At 53.9% G+C, this 12,604-nt stretch overlaps 1 protein-coding gene across 1 annotated transcript in view; it reads left to right on the top strand.

Annotated features, from left to right (window-relative positions):
- The first annotated feature begins 845 nt into the window (after window positions 1-845).
- Window positions 846-12,604, top strand: part of EPHB4 (EPH receptor B4) — a 40,873-nt gene continuing 29,114 nt past the window's right edge. The window contains exon 1 of the mRNA XM_060281938.1: window positions 846-1,671. Coding sequence (XP_060137921.1) covers window positions 1,620-1,671 — 52 coding nt within the window. The 5' untranslated portion in view covers window positions 846-1,619. The remainder of the gene's footprint in view (window positions 1,672-12,604) is intronic.

The raw sequence follows: 12,604 nt of genomic DNA, 5'->3' as shown, positions 1-12,604 counted from the left end.
AAAGCTAGTGCGCGTGGGCTCTGCAAATATTTAGGGGAGAAGTGCAAGTATTTCGGGGGTGGGGTGGGGGTCCTGAAAGTATTTTTCTGGGGGGGGGTTCTGTTTTGCAAATATTTAGGAGAGAAACCTTTGCAATGTTTGGGGGGGGTTCTGCTTTTGCAAATATTCGGGGGGCGGGTTCTGCTTTTGCAAATATTCGGGGGGGTTCTACTTTTGCAAATATTCGGGGGGGTTCTACTTTTGCAAATATTCGGGGGGGGTTCTGCTTTTGCAAATATTCGGGGGGGGTTCTACTTTTGCAAATATTCGGGGGGGGTCTGCTTTTGCAAATATTTAGGAGAGAAGTTTTTGCTGTGCAATTTTTTCACTGCCTTTGCAAATATTTTTCAAGGAGAGCCCCCACCTTTTCATGGCCGGGGGGGGGCAGAATTCCTTTTCCAACCTTTGGGAAGGCCTGCAAAAAGTGTTTAGAGAGCTGAGCAAAGTCCCCCGCTTTGTGTTTTTTTTTGGGGGGGTGGGGGTAGAGAGAGTGAAGAGCCTGTGATTTATTCCCGCGAAGTATTTGCTTCAAGTTTTCCTAAAGTTCCTTTTCCTGTGCAAATCTGGGCAAGAATTCCCTTTCCCACATTTTTGGGGTGTGTGCGTGTGTGCAGGGAACATTGTTGTTTTTTTGTTGGGGGGGGGGCAAGAATCCAGATCTGCACAGAAGCTGGTTTTTTTTTTAAAAAAAGTGACACTATTTTGGATTCCCCTTTTTTAAAAAAAAGATTCCTAACCCGGATCCACTTATCCCGCCCCCTCCCGCCTCTGCTCTCCCCCCCCCCAAGTCTCCTGGCTCTCACCCAACCCAGCATAGACTTTTTCTGCTCCACACCACAACGCTGCTTTCGAGAGTCTGCTCCTGCTGCTATTTAGGGGGGTTCCTTTGTCCGAGACGTTTGCTTGGGATTTTTCTGCCATTCCGGACTTTCTGGTTTGGAAGAGGAACTCTCCCATCCTGGATTTCTTTTTGGGGAGACATTGGAGTCTTTGTCCTGGGAGGAGGACAAACCGGGTTGTTTCCACTTAAAAGTATCGTGTGGATGGTCTTCCCAGAACAATCCAACGTCCCGAAAAGTTGCGAGGATTCCTATTGTTGCAAAGAAGGTCTCTTTTTTTTGGAGGGGGAAGGGGAATCCATATTTTCTGCCCCGATTTCAGGGGTCCCCAGCCTGCAAAAAGTGACACATCGCAGAGAAAAGGTATTGTCTGGACCGAAGACAATACCTTGTGGAGAAGCAAGCCATACAGACCTCTGGAAGTTCCTCCAAGGCAGGAGTTTGCTGAACAGTTTTTAATTTTGCGTTCTGTGCGGGTTGCTTTGTGTTGTTGAATTTTTATTTTATCTTCGGCGGAGCAAAACGCGCATATATTCCGCACCAGGATTTAGTTTTTTTGGGGTGTGCGTTGCAAGGAATCTCTAGGCGTCTCGACCATGTTTGGAATCACTGTTTCATGACCCCACGAACTGGGTTTCTTCGATTTGATTTCTCCCTCCCCAGGAATATTTTTCCCGCTGCTGTGGATCCAGAGATTCTCCTCCTCCTCCCGTTTGGATTCATTCTGGCGTTCCTGGAGCGATGGCTGGCTGGCTCCTCTGCTTCTGGATCCCCTTCGCCCTGACTGCGGAAGGTGAGGCGCCAAACGGGGTCCGGGTTCTGATCCAGACCCCTCCATGCTCAAAACCCTCCGTGTGCTCACACACAAGTGGAGCGAAGTCTCCCAGCTTGGGAGTCAGCAGGACTCCTGGGTCCCTTTGGGGGAAAGTGCAATTGTTGTTGAAAAGTGTGTGGTTTTTTGGGGGGGGGGTATTGCTGCACCCGGATTCCTGGGTTTCCCACAAGGAAAGTTGGGCTGCCCGGCTGAAGAGGTCTGGAGACCCGGACTCCTGGGTCCTCTCCCCGCTAACAGGGAGACTGGGTTCCACACCCTCCCCCCCCATTCCTTTTCCCTCCTCGCGGCCTGATCTATTTTTGAAGCGCGTGTTCAAAGTGTTTTTTAAAGTCCCACATCGATCTTCGGTAATGAGCCTCTCCGAGGCGATAGATTTTCTTTCCTCTTCCACCCCCCCCCCCAATATCGGCGCTTCCTTCTGCGCTCTCCTGCCCCCCCCCCAAAAAGGACAACGATTTACAATAGGCTTTCATCTCTCCAAATTCCGATCCTCTCCCTTCCTCATCAATCTTCGCTGCCTGTCGTGCCCCCCCCCCAGTTGTCCCAAGGGACTGGGCTGGGGCTTTCCCTCCCATTGTTGTAAAATAAAGTGCTTTTTTCTCTTCCAGGAGGAATGGGGTTGTGGGGGGGGGCGGATTTGCGCTTGGTGGGCTGCTGCAGAGTGAAGGATTCTGGGAGTCCGGACACCTGAGCTCCCCTGGGTGGAAGAGGGAGGGACACGGGGCAGGTGAAGGCCATGCCTGGGGCGGTGGGTGAGTGGGTGGGAGTTTGCAGGACTCCTGGGTTCCCAGGAGAGAGGGGGGAGAAATGAGGGGGAAGCTCAGCGCCTCGGACCCGTATAGAAGCTGGGAACCAAGAGTCCTGTTTTTGTGAAAATGGCAGATTGTGCGGGTCAGATTGGATGACCTTTGGTACCTTACAACTGCAGTTCTGCAAAAAGGACTCCTGGGTCCTCTTGGAAACAGTGGGGAGGAGGTGGTGGAGATGTTGTTAATGGGCTGGAGCCCAGAGGAAGGCAAGTGGCTGGAATCCTGAGTTGCGGGAAGTTGGGGGATTTAGAATTGGCGAGTTGGAAGGGACCCCCGAGGGTCATCCAGCCCAACCCCCTGCATGGCAGGAATCACATCCCTGGCAGGCAGCCACCTGCCTTCTGCTTATATCAATCTCTTAAGGAAGGAGAGCCCGCCACCTCCCCGCGAGGGAGTGCGTTCCATCGTCAAACAGCTCTGACTTGCCGTCAGCATTGTGTTAGGCTGCAGAGGAGGAGCGGCGCCTAGTGGGAACAGCAGCTTCTGCCAACTGGGTGCTGAACACTTGACAGGCACCCAGTTGGCGAAGGCCAGGGTGGCAGGACTGCAGAAGGGGCTGTTGAGGTGGGAGGCCCTCTGCACAAAGGTTTCCACCTTGACCTGTTAGAAAAGCTTGAGCACTTTGCCCTCATAGCCATGGCTTAGTGCTGGAGCATCTGCTAGGAATGCAGAAGGTCCCTGATTCAGTCTCCAGTGTCATCTCCAGGCTGGGAGAGTTACCTGCCCGATTGCCTCAAAAAAACAACAACAATGGCTGCTGAGCCAAGGGAGAGATTCTTGCTGGGCGGCAGGACAGCTGCCTTGAGTGCAGAAGGCCCCCCCCCCAGGTAGGGCTGAGAGACTCTCCCTTTTTGAAACCGTGGGTGGCTGCTGCCGGCCAGTGTGGACAGTCCTGAGCTAAACTGACCGCAGCAGGGAGAGAGGGCAGCTCGGTAGCAGTGCTGCTGCTTGGCATGTAGAACGCTCCAGGTTCAACCTCCCTCTACCAGGCAGGGTAGACATGGACTACCGCAATGGTACCGCACCGGGGGACCCAGGAGTCCTGCGCCCTCCTCCTTCCCCAAAGGGCCAAGAAACCTTGCCTCTCCCCCCCCCCCCAGTAATCTGGACACCCGGATCCCGAATCTGCTTCTTCCTCCTGCTCAACCTGTCCCCCCCCCCAATTTCCTCTTCATTTCCCCCTCTTCTCTCCCATTCACCCCCTTCCAGGAGCTAAAACCTCATTGAAAAGGGATTAAAAAATCCAGGCCAGAGAAACAAACCTCCGTAGCTTTCAGCCCCAAACAACCCCAAGCCAAGGAGGGGGGGGGGAAGCAAAGAAATTGGGGGGGGGCATTTGAAGCGTCTTCCCTTTCTGCCAAAAGGAACCCCCCCTTCTTAAGAAGCTCACAAAGGAACCCTCCTTTTCCCACCCACCCCAGGACTGTAAAACCTCCCTTCTCTCTTATCTCGCCCCCACCCCACCCCAAACTCCCCCCACCCACCCACCCACTTTCCTTCCACTATCTCTGCCTGTTCCCTCCATCCCTGATCTCGGAGGTCAGGTCTCTCCCAAGGCTGTGAAGGGGCACCGGAGCGTATAACACATTAATTGAATCCTCTATTGTGGCTCCTGGAGCCGGAGACACGTGGGGCGTCCAGAAATTCAGTGTGTCCCCCCCACCCCACCAAAAAACCCACCAAGATGGGAATTTGGGGGGGGGCGTGCGTGATGCTTGCTGCTCCTTGTCTCAAAAGCTTGCAAGTGTGTGTGTGTGTGGAAGTAAGAAGAAGAGCCCGGCCTTCTGGAGCAGACATCTTGGCATGGTGTAGCAATGTAGAGATGGAAGGGGACCCCCAGGGTCATCTAGACCAACCCCGAATCGCGGCAGAAGAAACCCTGGCAGGTTACGGCCTCTGTTACGAAACCTCTGACGAAGGAGAGCCCGGCACGTGTTCTTCTCACAGCGGCCAGCCGGGTGCCGTTATGGGGAAACCCGCCACAAGCAGGATTCGAACACAAGAGCGGCACCCCTGCAGTTTCCAGCAAGTGCTTTTCGGAAGCGTTGCTGCCTCTTGACTGTGGAGGGCACGGAATAGCCACCCGTAGCCCTCTCCTCCTTCGTGAATTTGCCCAATCTTTTTGAAGCCGTCCAAGTTGTTGGCTCCTGTGGCAGGGAGTTCCACAGTTTAACTATGCGCCACATGAAGAAGTAAGAACACGAGGGCCAGGCCAATGGCCCATCTGGCCCAGCTTTCTGTTCTCACGGTGGCCAGCCAGATGCCCTTTGTGGCACACCAGAAAGCAGGATCCGAGTGCAAGAGCCGCTCTCCCCTCGTGCGGCTTCCAGCAACTGGGATTCAGAACCATCGCTGCCTCAAACCGTGGGTCCCTGAGGGTCATCAAACCCAACCCCCTGCAACGCAGGAATAGCAGCTGTCTAGTTCACCACGTTCCACCCCAGTTGACAGAGGCTTTCCAGGATTTCAAACCAGGATTAAACGACTTCCACGTGTTTGGAATCTCCGGCGGGGCTTGCGTTCGAATCCTGATGCGTGTTTCCTGTCGCAGGCATCTGATTGTTGGGTGAGGTGGGCCACTAGCCTGATCAGCAGCCGGGCTTAAATCACGTCCGCCCCTTCCAAGATTTTGAGGTGTGCAGCAGCCAAACTCCCCAAGTCCCATTGACTTGATCAAGCAGTCTGCCTGCTTAACCTCCGTGCTTCTGCATGTCCAGAAGACCTGACGAAACTACTGCATGTCAGTGCAGACCATTGGGTCACTTGAGTCCAGAGCCGTCCACTTTTGAGGTTGGGTTTCGGAGCAGGATCTTTCCTGGTCGGTTGAGCTGAGATTACTCTACCCAGCTTGGGATCTTCTTCATGAAAAGCACGGGCCCTGCCTGCTCTTGCAGCTCTTCAGCAGCTCAGTGGTTGGGGAGAGCACCTGCTTGGCATGCAGAATGCCCCAGGTTCAGCCCCCGGCAGCATCGTTTCATTGTAAACAATGAGGACTGGAACCTTGCTTTGTTTTAAAGCGGGTTTGAACGTAGCTCAGTGGGTAGAGCAGGTGCTTGGCATGCAGAAGGTCCCAGGTTGGCCTCACCGGGTAGGTAACCACAGGGGGGGGGGAGAGAGGCAGCTGGCCAGTGTTAGCATTTTATTGCATTTATTCAAAACATTTAGAAAACGCTGATTATTTGAAGCTTCTCTGACTGGTCTGCAGCTGCTTTGAGGAGTTTGCAAAACCAGTAAAAGAACTGTAAGAGTTGGAAGGGACCCCAATGGTCATCTAGTCCTGCAATGCAGAAATCTTTTGCCCAATGTGGGGGCTCGAACCCACGACCCTGAGATCAAAAGGCCTGTGCCCTACCATAATAGAGGCATAGCGCTCAGCTAGACCGACTCGGCGTAACGGAAGCTTTCTGGGTACCGGGAGGTGGGATTGGAACCCGTGGCTCGCGGGCAGAAGCTGAGAAAAATCCCCGCGGTGCCGCCGGAGACCTGACTCCCAGCATGCCTCGCTCCGGCCCACAAGCCACCTCTCTCGCCTTGCGTCGCCCAGGAATCCCACCCTCAAGGTTAGGGGCCAAGAGGGCTGCGACTGTTCCCCCACGGTCACACACCGTGGCTGAGTTTGGGCTGTGCGCGTAATTTGAACTCGAGTCCGAGGTCTCTGTCCTGCGTGGGGTGCCGGTTTCTCTCTTGCCAGGCACGGTGCCAGCTCCTGGGTCGTGTGGGGCGGCGAGAAATATGGGGAGCTGCCTGCTCATCCTGGGACGGGGCTTGGCGGGCACACCTCTCACCGCAGAGAGGCGGAGGCGGGTTTTAATCTCAACGCCTGGCTCAGCCATCAAAGGCAAAGATTCCCCTGCCTTCCATCTGCCCAGGCCTGCTTTTCTCCTCGGGGAGGGAACCGCTCTGCTATCAAAGGAGGCGAGATTGCGCCCCCTATTTTTTGAGCCCCCAAACTAAGAAATAAATAATTGCAACATTCCATGTGTAAGACGACCCCCAATTTTTGTTGTCGTTTAGTCGTTTAACCGTGTCCGACTCTTCGACTCTTTTTAAACTTTTAAAAATTGGGGGGGAAATAAAATCTTATACATGGGAAAATGCAGTATTTTGCGGGAAGGGGGGAAAGGGCGCTGGGGGGCAGGCGCCAAAACAGGGCTCTGCAAAATAGGGTTCTTGGATCATCTAGTCCAACCCCCTGCAGTGCAGAAATCTCAACTAAAGCATCCAAGACCGGGCCCGGGGGGGGGGTGGCATCCAAGTTCTGCTGAAAAACCTGGGAATGTGGGTAGACTGCTTCTGAACCTGGAGGTTCCATCGTAGGAAGAGCCAGCATCTTGTTCCCGCCGTGTCTGAACAGATGCCCCAGGGGGGAACGCGCAAGGAGGATTCGAACACAAGACCAGCACGTGGCCATCTCTGCCTCCTGTCATCTAGACCGACCTCGTGCAATGCAGGAACCCCCGAAGGATGAAAGCGCTTGCTGTTTTGGCTTGACGGGATGCACACCGGTTAGGAATCGAAAAACAACACTGCCGATTGTCATAGCGCCGTTGTGCACCAAAACCCGCATTTTGGAACGCTAGGGTTCTGGCCGCCTTGCCTCAGAATGGATGTGGAAGAGTTGCAAAACGGTTCAGAACCAGAGCAAGGGGATGGAGCCAGCAGGCTCCCTTCTCCAGAAAGGTTGCAGCTTTTGGGACTTTGGAGTTTGGAGAAAAGGCGAGGAAGAGGCGAGTTCCTAAAACGATGCGCCGGCTGGAGAAAGTGGATTGAAGAAAGTCTTCCTCCCTCTCTCGTAAGACCGGAAAGCTGAGTGTTGCAAGATTCAGAACAGATAAATGACAGTCCTTCATGGGGCGCAGAATTGGGATTTGGGTGGGGGACATAGTCCCTTTTCCTTTCCTTGCTTTCTATCCGCCCCAGGATCCAGGATCTGTAACTTGCCAAGCCAGACCTTACTGGAGAATTCATGTTACGCAAGATCTTGCGGCGTGCGACTGAAAGGGTCGCATCCAGTACAGCAACCGCTGCCTCTGATGAGCCCACGAGCCCTCTCCCCTGCTAACTCCCCAAATGCAGCTATTCGGTGCGCAGTTGAGCTACGGAACTCCTTGCCACAGGAAGGAAGCGACGATGGCCATCGAACCGGACACCTTTCAAAGAGGATCGGACAAATGGATGGCTGTGCTCTGCCCTCCGCAGTCGGGGGCGGCGATGGTGCGGAATCCCAGTTGCCGGAGACCGCAGGAAGGGGGGAGAGTGGCTCTTGCGTTCGAATCCTGCTTATTGGGCGCCGCTGCGGGGACAGGATGCTGGCTTCGCTGGGCCTCATCCTGCAGGGCTACGATTCTAAGCAGGCAGAGCGAGGGCGGAGGCTCCCTGTCCTGCGTCTTGCGAAATGGGGGCGGTGAGATAATGGGTTTTTTTGGGGGGTGGGGAGACGGGCCCCACGGCCTGGCCTTGGCATGAAGGCTGAGCCAAGCGAAGCTTTTGTTGTGGGTTCGATTGTGATGTGGGAGATCTGCCCAGGCCTGGGGATGGAATGGCACAACACGGTTCCTGTTCTCTTCTTTTTCCGAGGGGGGCTATTAAAAGGAGCGTTTATGGGGCGCGCAGACACCTGGCCCCCCTCTCTGCCCACGGGGGCAGGACGCGGCTGTAATTAAACAATGCAGGGAGCACATTAACGAGCGCGCTGGGAGACGTGCCCTGGATTTAATTAATAAAAAGTCTCCACGCACGCAGGGCAGGGCGTGGCAATAGCTTCTCTCTCTCTTTCTCCCAGCCCGCTTGCGACTCTGGAGGAGCTGGCTGCATGCTGGATGGCCTAGTGGTTAGCGCATTGGGCTGGGGGTTCGAATCCCCCTGCCTCGTGGCTTTTTTAAAAAAAAAAGTTTAAGGAAAAGGCAAGCGAGAAAAATGCATGCGGCTGTTGAAAGCTACTAGCCACAGTGGCTACACTCTGCCCTTCCTCTTTAATGCAGTGCATATTTAAGGCTGTGGAACTCCCTCCCACTGGATATTTGGCTACTGTGAGAGCAGGAGGCCAGACTAGATGGCCCTTCTTGGACCTGATCCAGCAGGCTGTCCTTACACTAGGCTGCGATACTCCCGAGTCAGGCCCGATGTCTCTGGTCTACTGCTCCCAGCATCCTTGACCCACTGGTTTTGCTGGCCAGGACTGGTGGGAGTTGGGGCTTGCAACAGCAGGTGGAAAGCCACAGACAGCTAGCTAGCCTACACTGACTGGCAGCAGCACTCCTGGGATCCATTGGAGGGATTTGCAGCCGGTACCTTCTACATTCCAAGCAGGTGCTCTTATCCGCTGAGCAACGGCTGGCCCTCTCGCCTTCCGATTAAAAAAGAAGAAGTTTGCGCTTTTGTTTTAGGGGGAAGGAGGACGGCTGCGCAAAAGGCAGTTTGGTGCAATGGTTAAGAGTGCCGGAGGACTCGGGCCTGGGAGAGACCAGGATTCGAATTCGCCACTCGGCAGCCCTGAAGCCCGCTGGGGGTGACCGTGGGGGCCTCCTCTCTGCCTGGGACCTACCTCACAGGGCTGCTGTTGTCGGGGTTAGATGAGGAGCTGGAAGAAAACCACGTATATCCCCCCTTGAGCTGCTCGGAGAGAGAAAAAGCACATAAATATGCAATAATGAAATGTATCGGAAGTATTAAAAGAGCCGCATGCCAGTCGTTCAACCTGCTGCATTGCTGCAACCTGCCGTCGTCCCAGCCCCTCGTAGACAAGCTAGGCCCCATTTGCTTTCCGGGGGACCCAGGAGTCCTGGCACGTGTGTGTCGCCCCCCCCCCACGGTTCCTTTCTGAATCCTCGTTCGGGGTGTGTGTGCTTTTGTGTAGTCAGCTCCTCACACATCTGGGACGGATTTAGACAGGAATGAGTGTGGGCCGGTGGGAGGCCTTGGCTTGGGTGGGTGGGTGGGTGGGGGTGTTTGGCAGGGGGCGGGGGGTGGTCTGCAACGAAGCAGCCGCTCAGTATCGGGGGAGGGGGCCCTGCTGTGGGATGGGGCCGTGTGTGCCGTGCAAAGTCCGTTGTGCGGGGAAATTTACAAAAAACTTTCCACTGTAGATCTGCTGTTAGGCCCCGTCAGTCGCCGCGTTGCTAGCAGCATTTAAAAACAGCCTGGAAAATCCTTTGCCGTAGAGTTGTGTATGGCCGGAAGGGGAACCCCAAAGGTCATCCATCCCACCCCCCTGCAATGCTTAAATCTCAGGTGAAACGCAGGCGCGGCCTTCATCTTAACAGGTCTACCAAGCAGTCTCTATTTTCCGTTGGAAGCGGACATTACTGATTACCCACAGTGATTACCCACTGTTCCCTACCTAGCTCAATAATGTCTGCTCTGACTGGCAGCAGCAGGTCCCCCAGGCAGAGCAGACCTTCCCCGCCCAACCTGCAGACGCCGCCAGGGATTGGCTCCCCCCTCGGACCTTCTGCACTCAAGGCAGATGCTCTGCCCCTGAGCTGAAGCCAGACCCATAAAGCATATTCCTAGTCCTCATGGCCGAGGAGGCTGGTTTCGAAAGGGCCTTCTGCATGCCGAACAGGTGTCCCGCCACCGTGTTACGCCAAATATATAGGGCGCCCGGGCGGCTCTTCCTGGTATGTGGAAATACCCCCAGACACACAAACGCACAGACACCCATCCCTTGCCTCCGCCCTCCAGCCACCTCGTAATGATTTTCCACTTGGCCCCCGTCCCGCTCGCCTTGGCCCCTGGGGCGTCGCAACTCGGAGGCGCCCTGTAATTACCCAGAGTTCCCTGCTGGCACCTCTCCCACCCCCATTTGCTTATCTCGTGGGTGGGGGGGGGAGAAAGTCAGTGATGGGGGGGGGGTGTTATGCAGGAAGGAAGGAGAAAATCTTCCTTTTGTTTCCAATTTCCTCTGTATCTTGTCCTGGTCTGTCGAATTGGAGGGGGGCGGCGGACAGGAGCATGGGACGCCTGGGTTTTTTTGGTGCCGTATTTTTTTGGGGGGGTGTTATTCGCCTCTTCTCGAGCTCTGAGCCCTCCAGGAGAGGGGACCAGGCGGTCAGGTGGGGAGGAAGCCAGCTCTTTGCCTGTCTGGCTAAGCCGGAGGGGAGGGCGAGGAAGGAAATGGAGATTTTTGGCAGCGGGAGGGGGGGTGTTATAATGGCAGGACCTGAGGGCTTCTGGTGGAGACAGAATGGCTCCCGGAGAGGGAACAAACAAAACCACTAGCTAGATTGTAGAATCGTAGAGTCGGAAGGGGGACCCCCAAGGGTCATCTAGTCCAACCCCCTTCAATGCAGGAATCTCAGCTAAAGCACCCATGACAGATGGCCACCCAACCTCTGCTTAGAAACCTCCAAGGAAGGAGAGTCCACCAACTCCTAAGGAGGGAGACCGTTCCACCGTCCAACGGCTCTTAACCACCAGAAAATTATTCCTTCTTTTAAAAAAATAATATTTTTTATTAACAAATTTCAATTTAAACATATCAATCGCCTTTACATTTAGGATTCTCAGAATCCCCCCCTCTGGTTTCCATTGTCCATCCCTTTTTACTCAACTTATCCTCCACGCACATACCCCCCAATTTGCTGTATCTAGTATTAACTTTTCCAATATATTTTGCCTTTTACAAGTATTACTCCAATCCTGCCAAAGTTTTTAACTGTTTACGATGTTCTCTTAAACAGACTATAAATTTCCCCCATTCTTTCTTTAAACTGCTTCTCGTCCTGGTCTCTGATTCTCCTGGTCAATTTCGCCATTTCGGCATAGTCCATCATCTTTTCTAGTTGGAAACCTTATCTTCTTTCCATCTCTGGGCTAGTAATATTCTTGCTTTTCTGCTCTTTCGGAATCTCTGTACCTAAAATACCTTTAAGAAAAAAGCCTCTCTTTCCCCCCACAAATGTTATTTTAAACATTTTTTCCAACTCATTATATATCATTTCCCAGAACGCTTTTGTTACCTTGCACGTCCACCACATACGATAGAACGTGCCCATCGGAAAATTATTCCAGTCTCCTTTCCTGCAGGTTGAATCTGTTGGTTCAGCAGAAAACAAGCTACTTAAGCAATTGTTTTGTTTTTTAAAAAAATTCAATTTGTTGGTTTTGTGGCATTTTGGCCCTCTCGTCAACCCCCCTGCGAGGAAGGCCCCCTCTTCTTTTCCCCTTTCTTCCCCCTGTTTGGGAGAACTGGAAACGGGGAAGAGGAATGGCCAAAGGCCCAGTGGCAAAACAACAACAGCCCGGGACTTGAACCCAGAACCTTCAGACAGGAGGCCAGCCGGCATCCTCGCTGACATGCGTCTCAAGGGCCCCCACGTACCGGGTGAAACCAGCACCCAGAGGTCCCAAACAGAGGTCCAGATAGAGATGGAAACAACACTAAAACTTAGGGATAGCCAATGAAGTTGAGCATCGGAAGATTCAGGACGGATAAAAGGAATCGGCTAGTTAAACTATGGAACTCCCTGCTGCAGGGTGGCCACCAACCTAGATGAGCTTTAGACGAATTCCCGGAGGAGAGGGCTATCGATGGCTCTTGTATTCGAATCCTACTTTCTGGGTTTCCCATGGTTATGTCTTGTTGGCGAGGATACTGGCCTAGATGGGTCCCTGGCCTGATCCAGCAACCTCCTCTTCCATTCGCATAATCCTTTCCCATCTTGACTCCCAGGGTCCATTGCTCAAGTTGTGCATTTGAGACCCTCCTCCCTCCCCTTCCAACATGGGGACGAAAGTGGGGGGGACGTTGCTCAAACAAAGGACCCTTTTGTTTTCTCGGGCGACCTTGGCATAGGCAGAGAGCCCGCTTCAGGTATCCATCCCTCTGCCACCATATACCAATAATTTTTGTGTGTGTGAGGTGGGGGACGTGCACACACACCCCCTTTGCATTGAGGGGAGATGGGGGGGTTGCTAATAAGATAAGAAGAAGCTTTAGCCGGATCAGACCACCTAGTCCACCATCTTGCCCTCAAAGTGGCCGACCGGATGCCCTAAAGGGAAACCCGCCAGCAGGATTCGAACCCAAGAGCTGCTCTCCCCTCCTGTGCTTTCTGGTGACCGGCATCCGGAGGCCTTGC

The sequence above is a fragment of the Zootoca vivipara genome, chromosome 13, assembly GCF_963506605.1.
Source record: "Zootoca vivipara chromosome 13, rZooViv1.1, whole genome shotgun sequence".
NCBI lineage: Eukaryota > Metazoa > Chordata > Lepidosauria > Squamata > Lacertidae > Zootoca > Zootoca vivipara.
The sequence above is the reverse complement of the archived record's forward strand: the minus strand, read 5'-3'. Positions and strand labels throughout refer to the sequence as shown.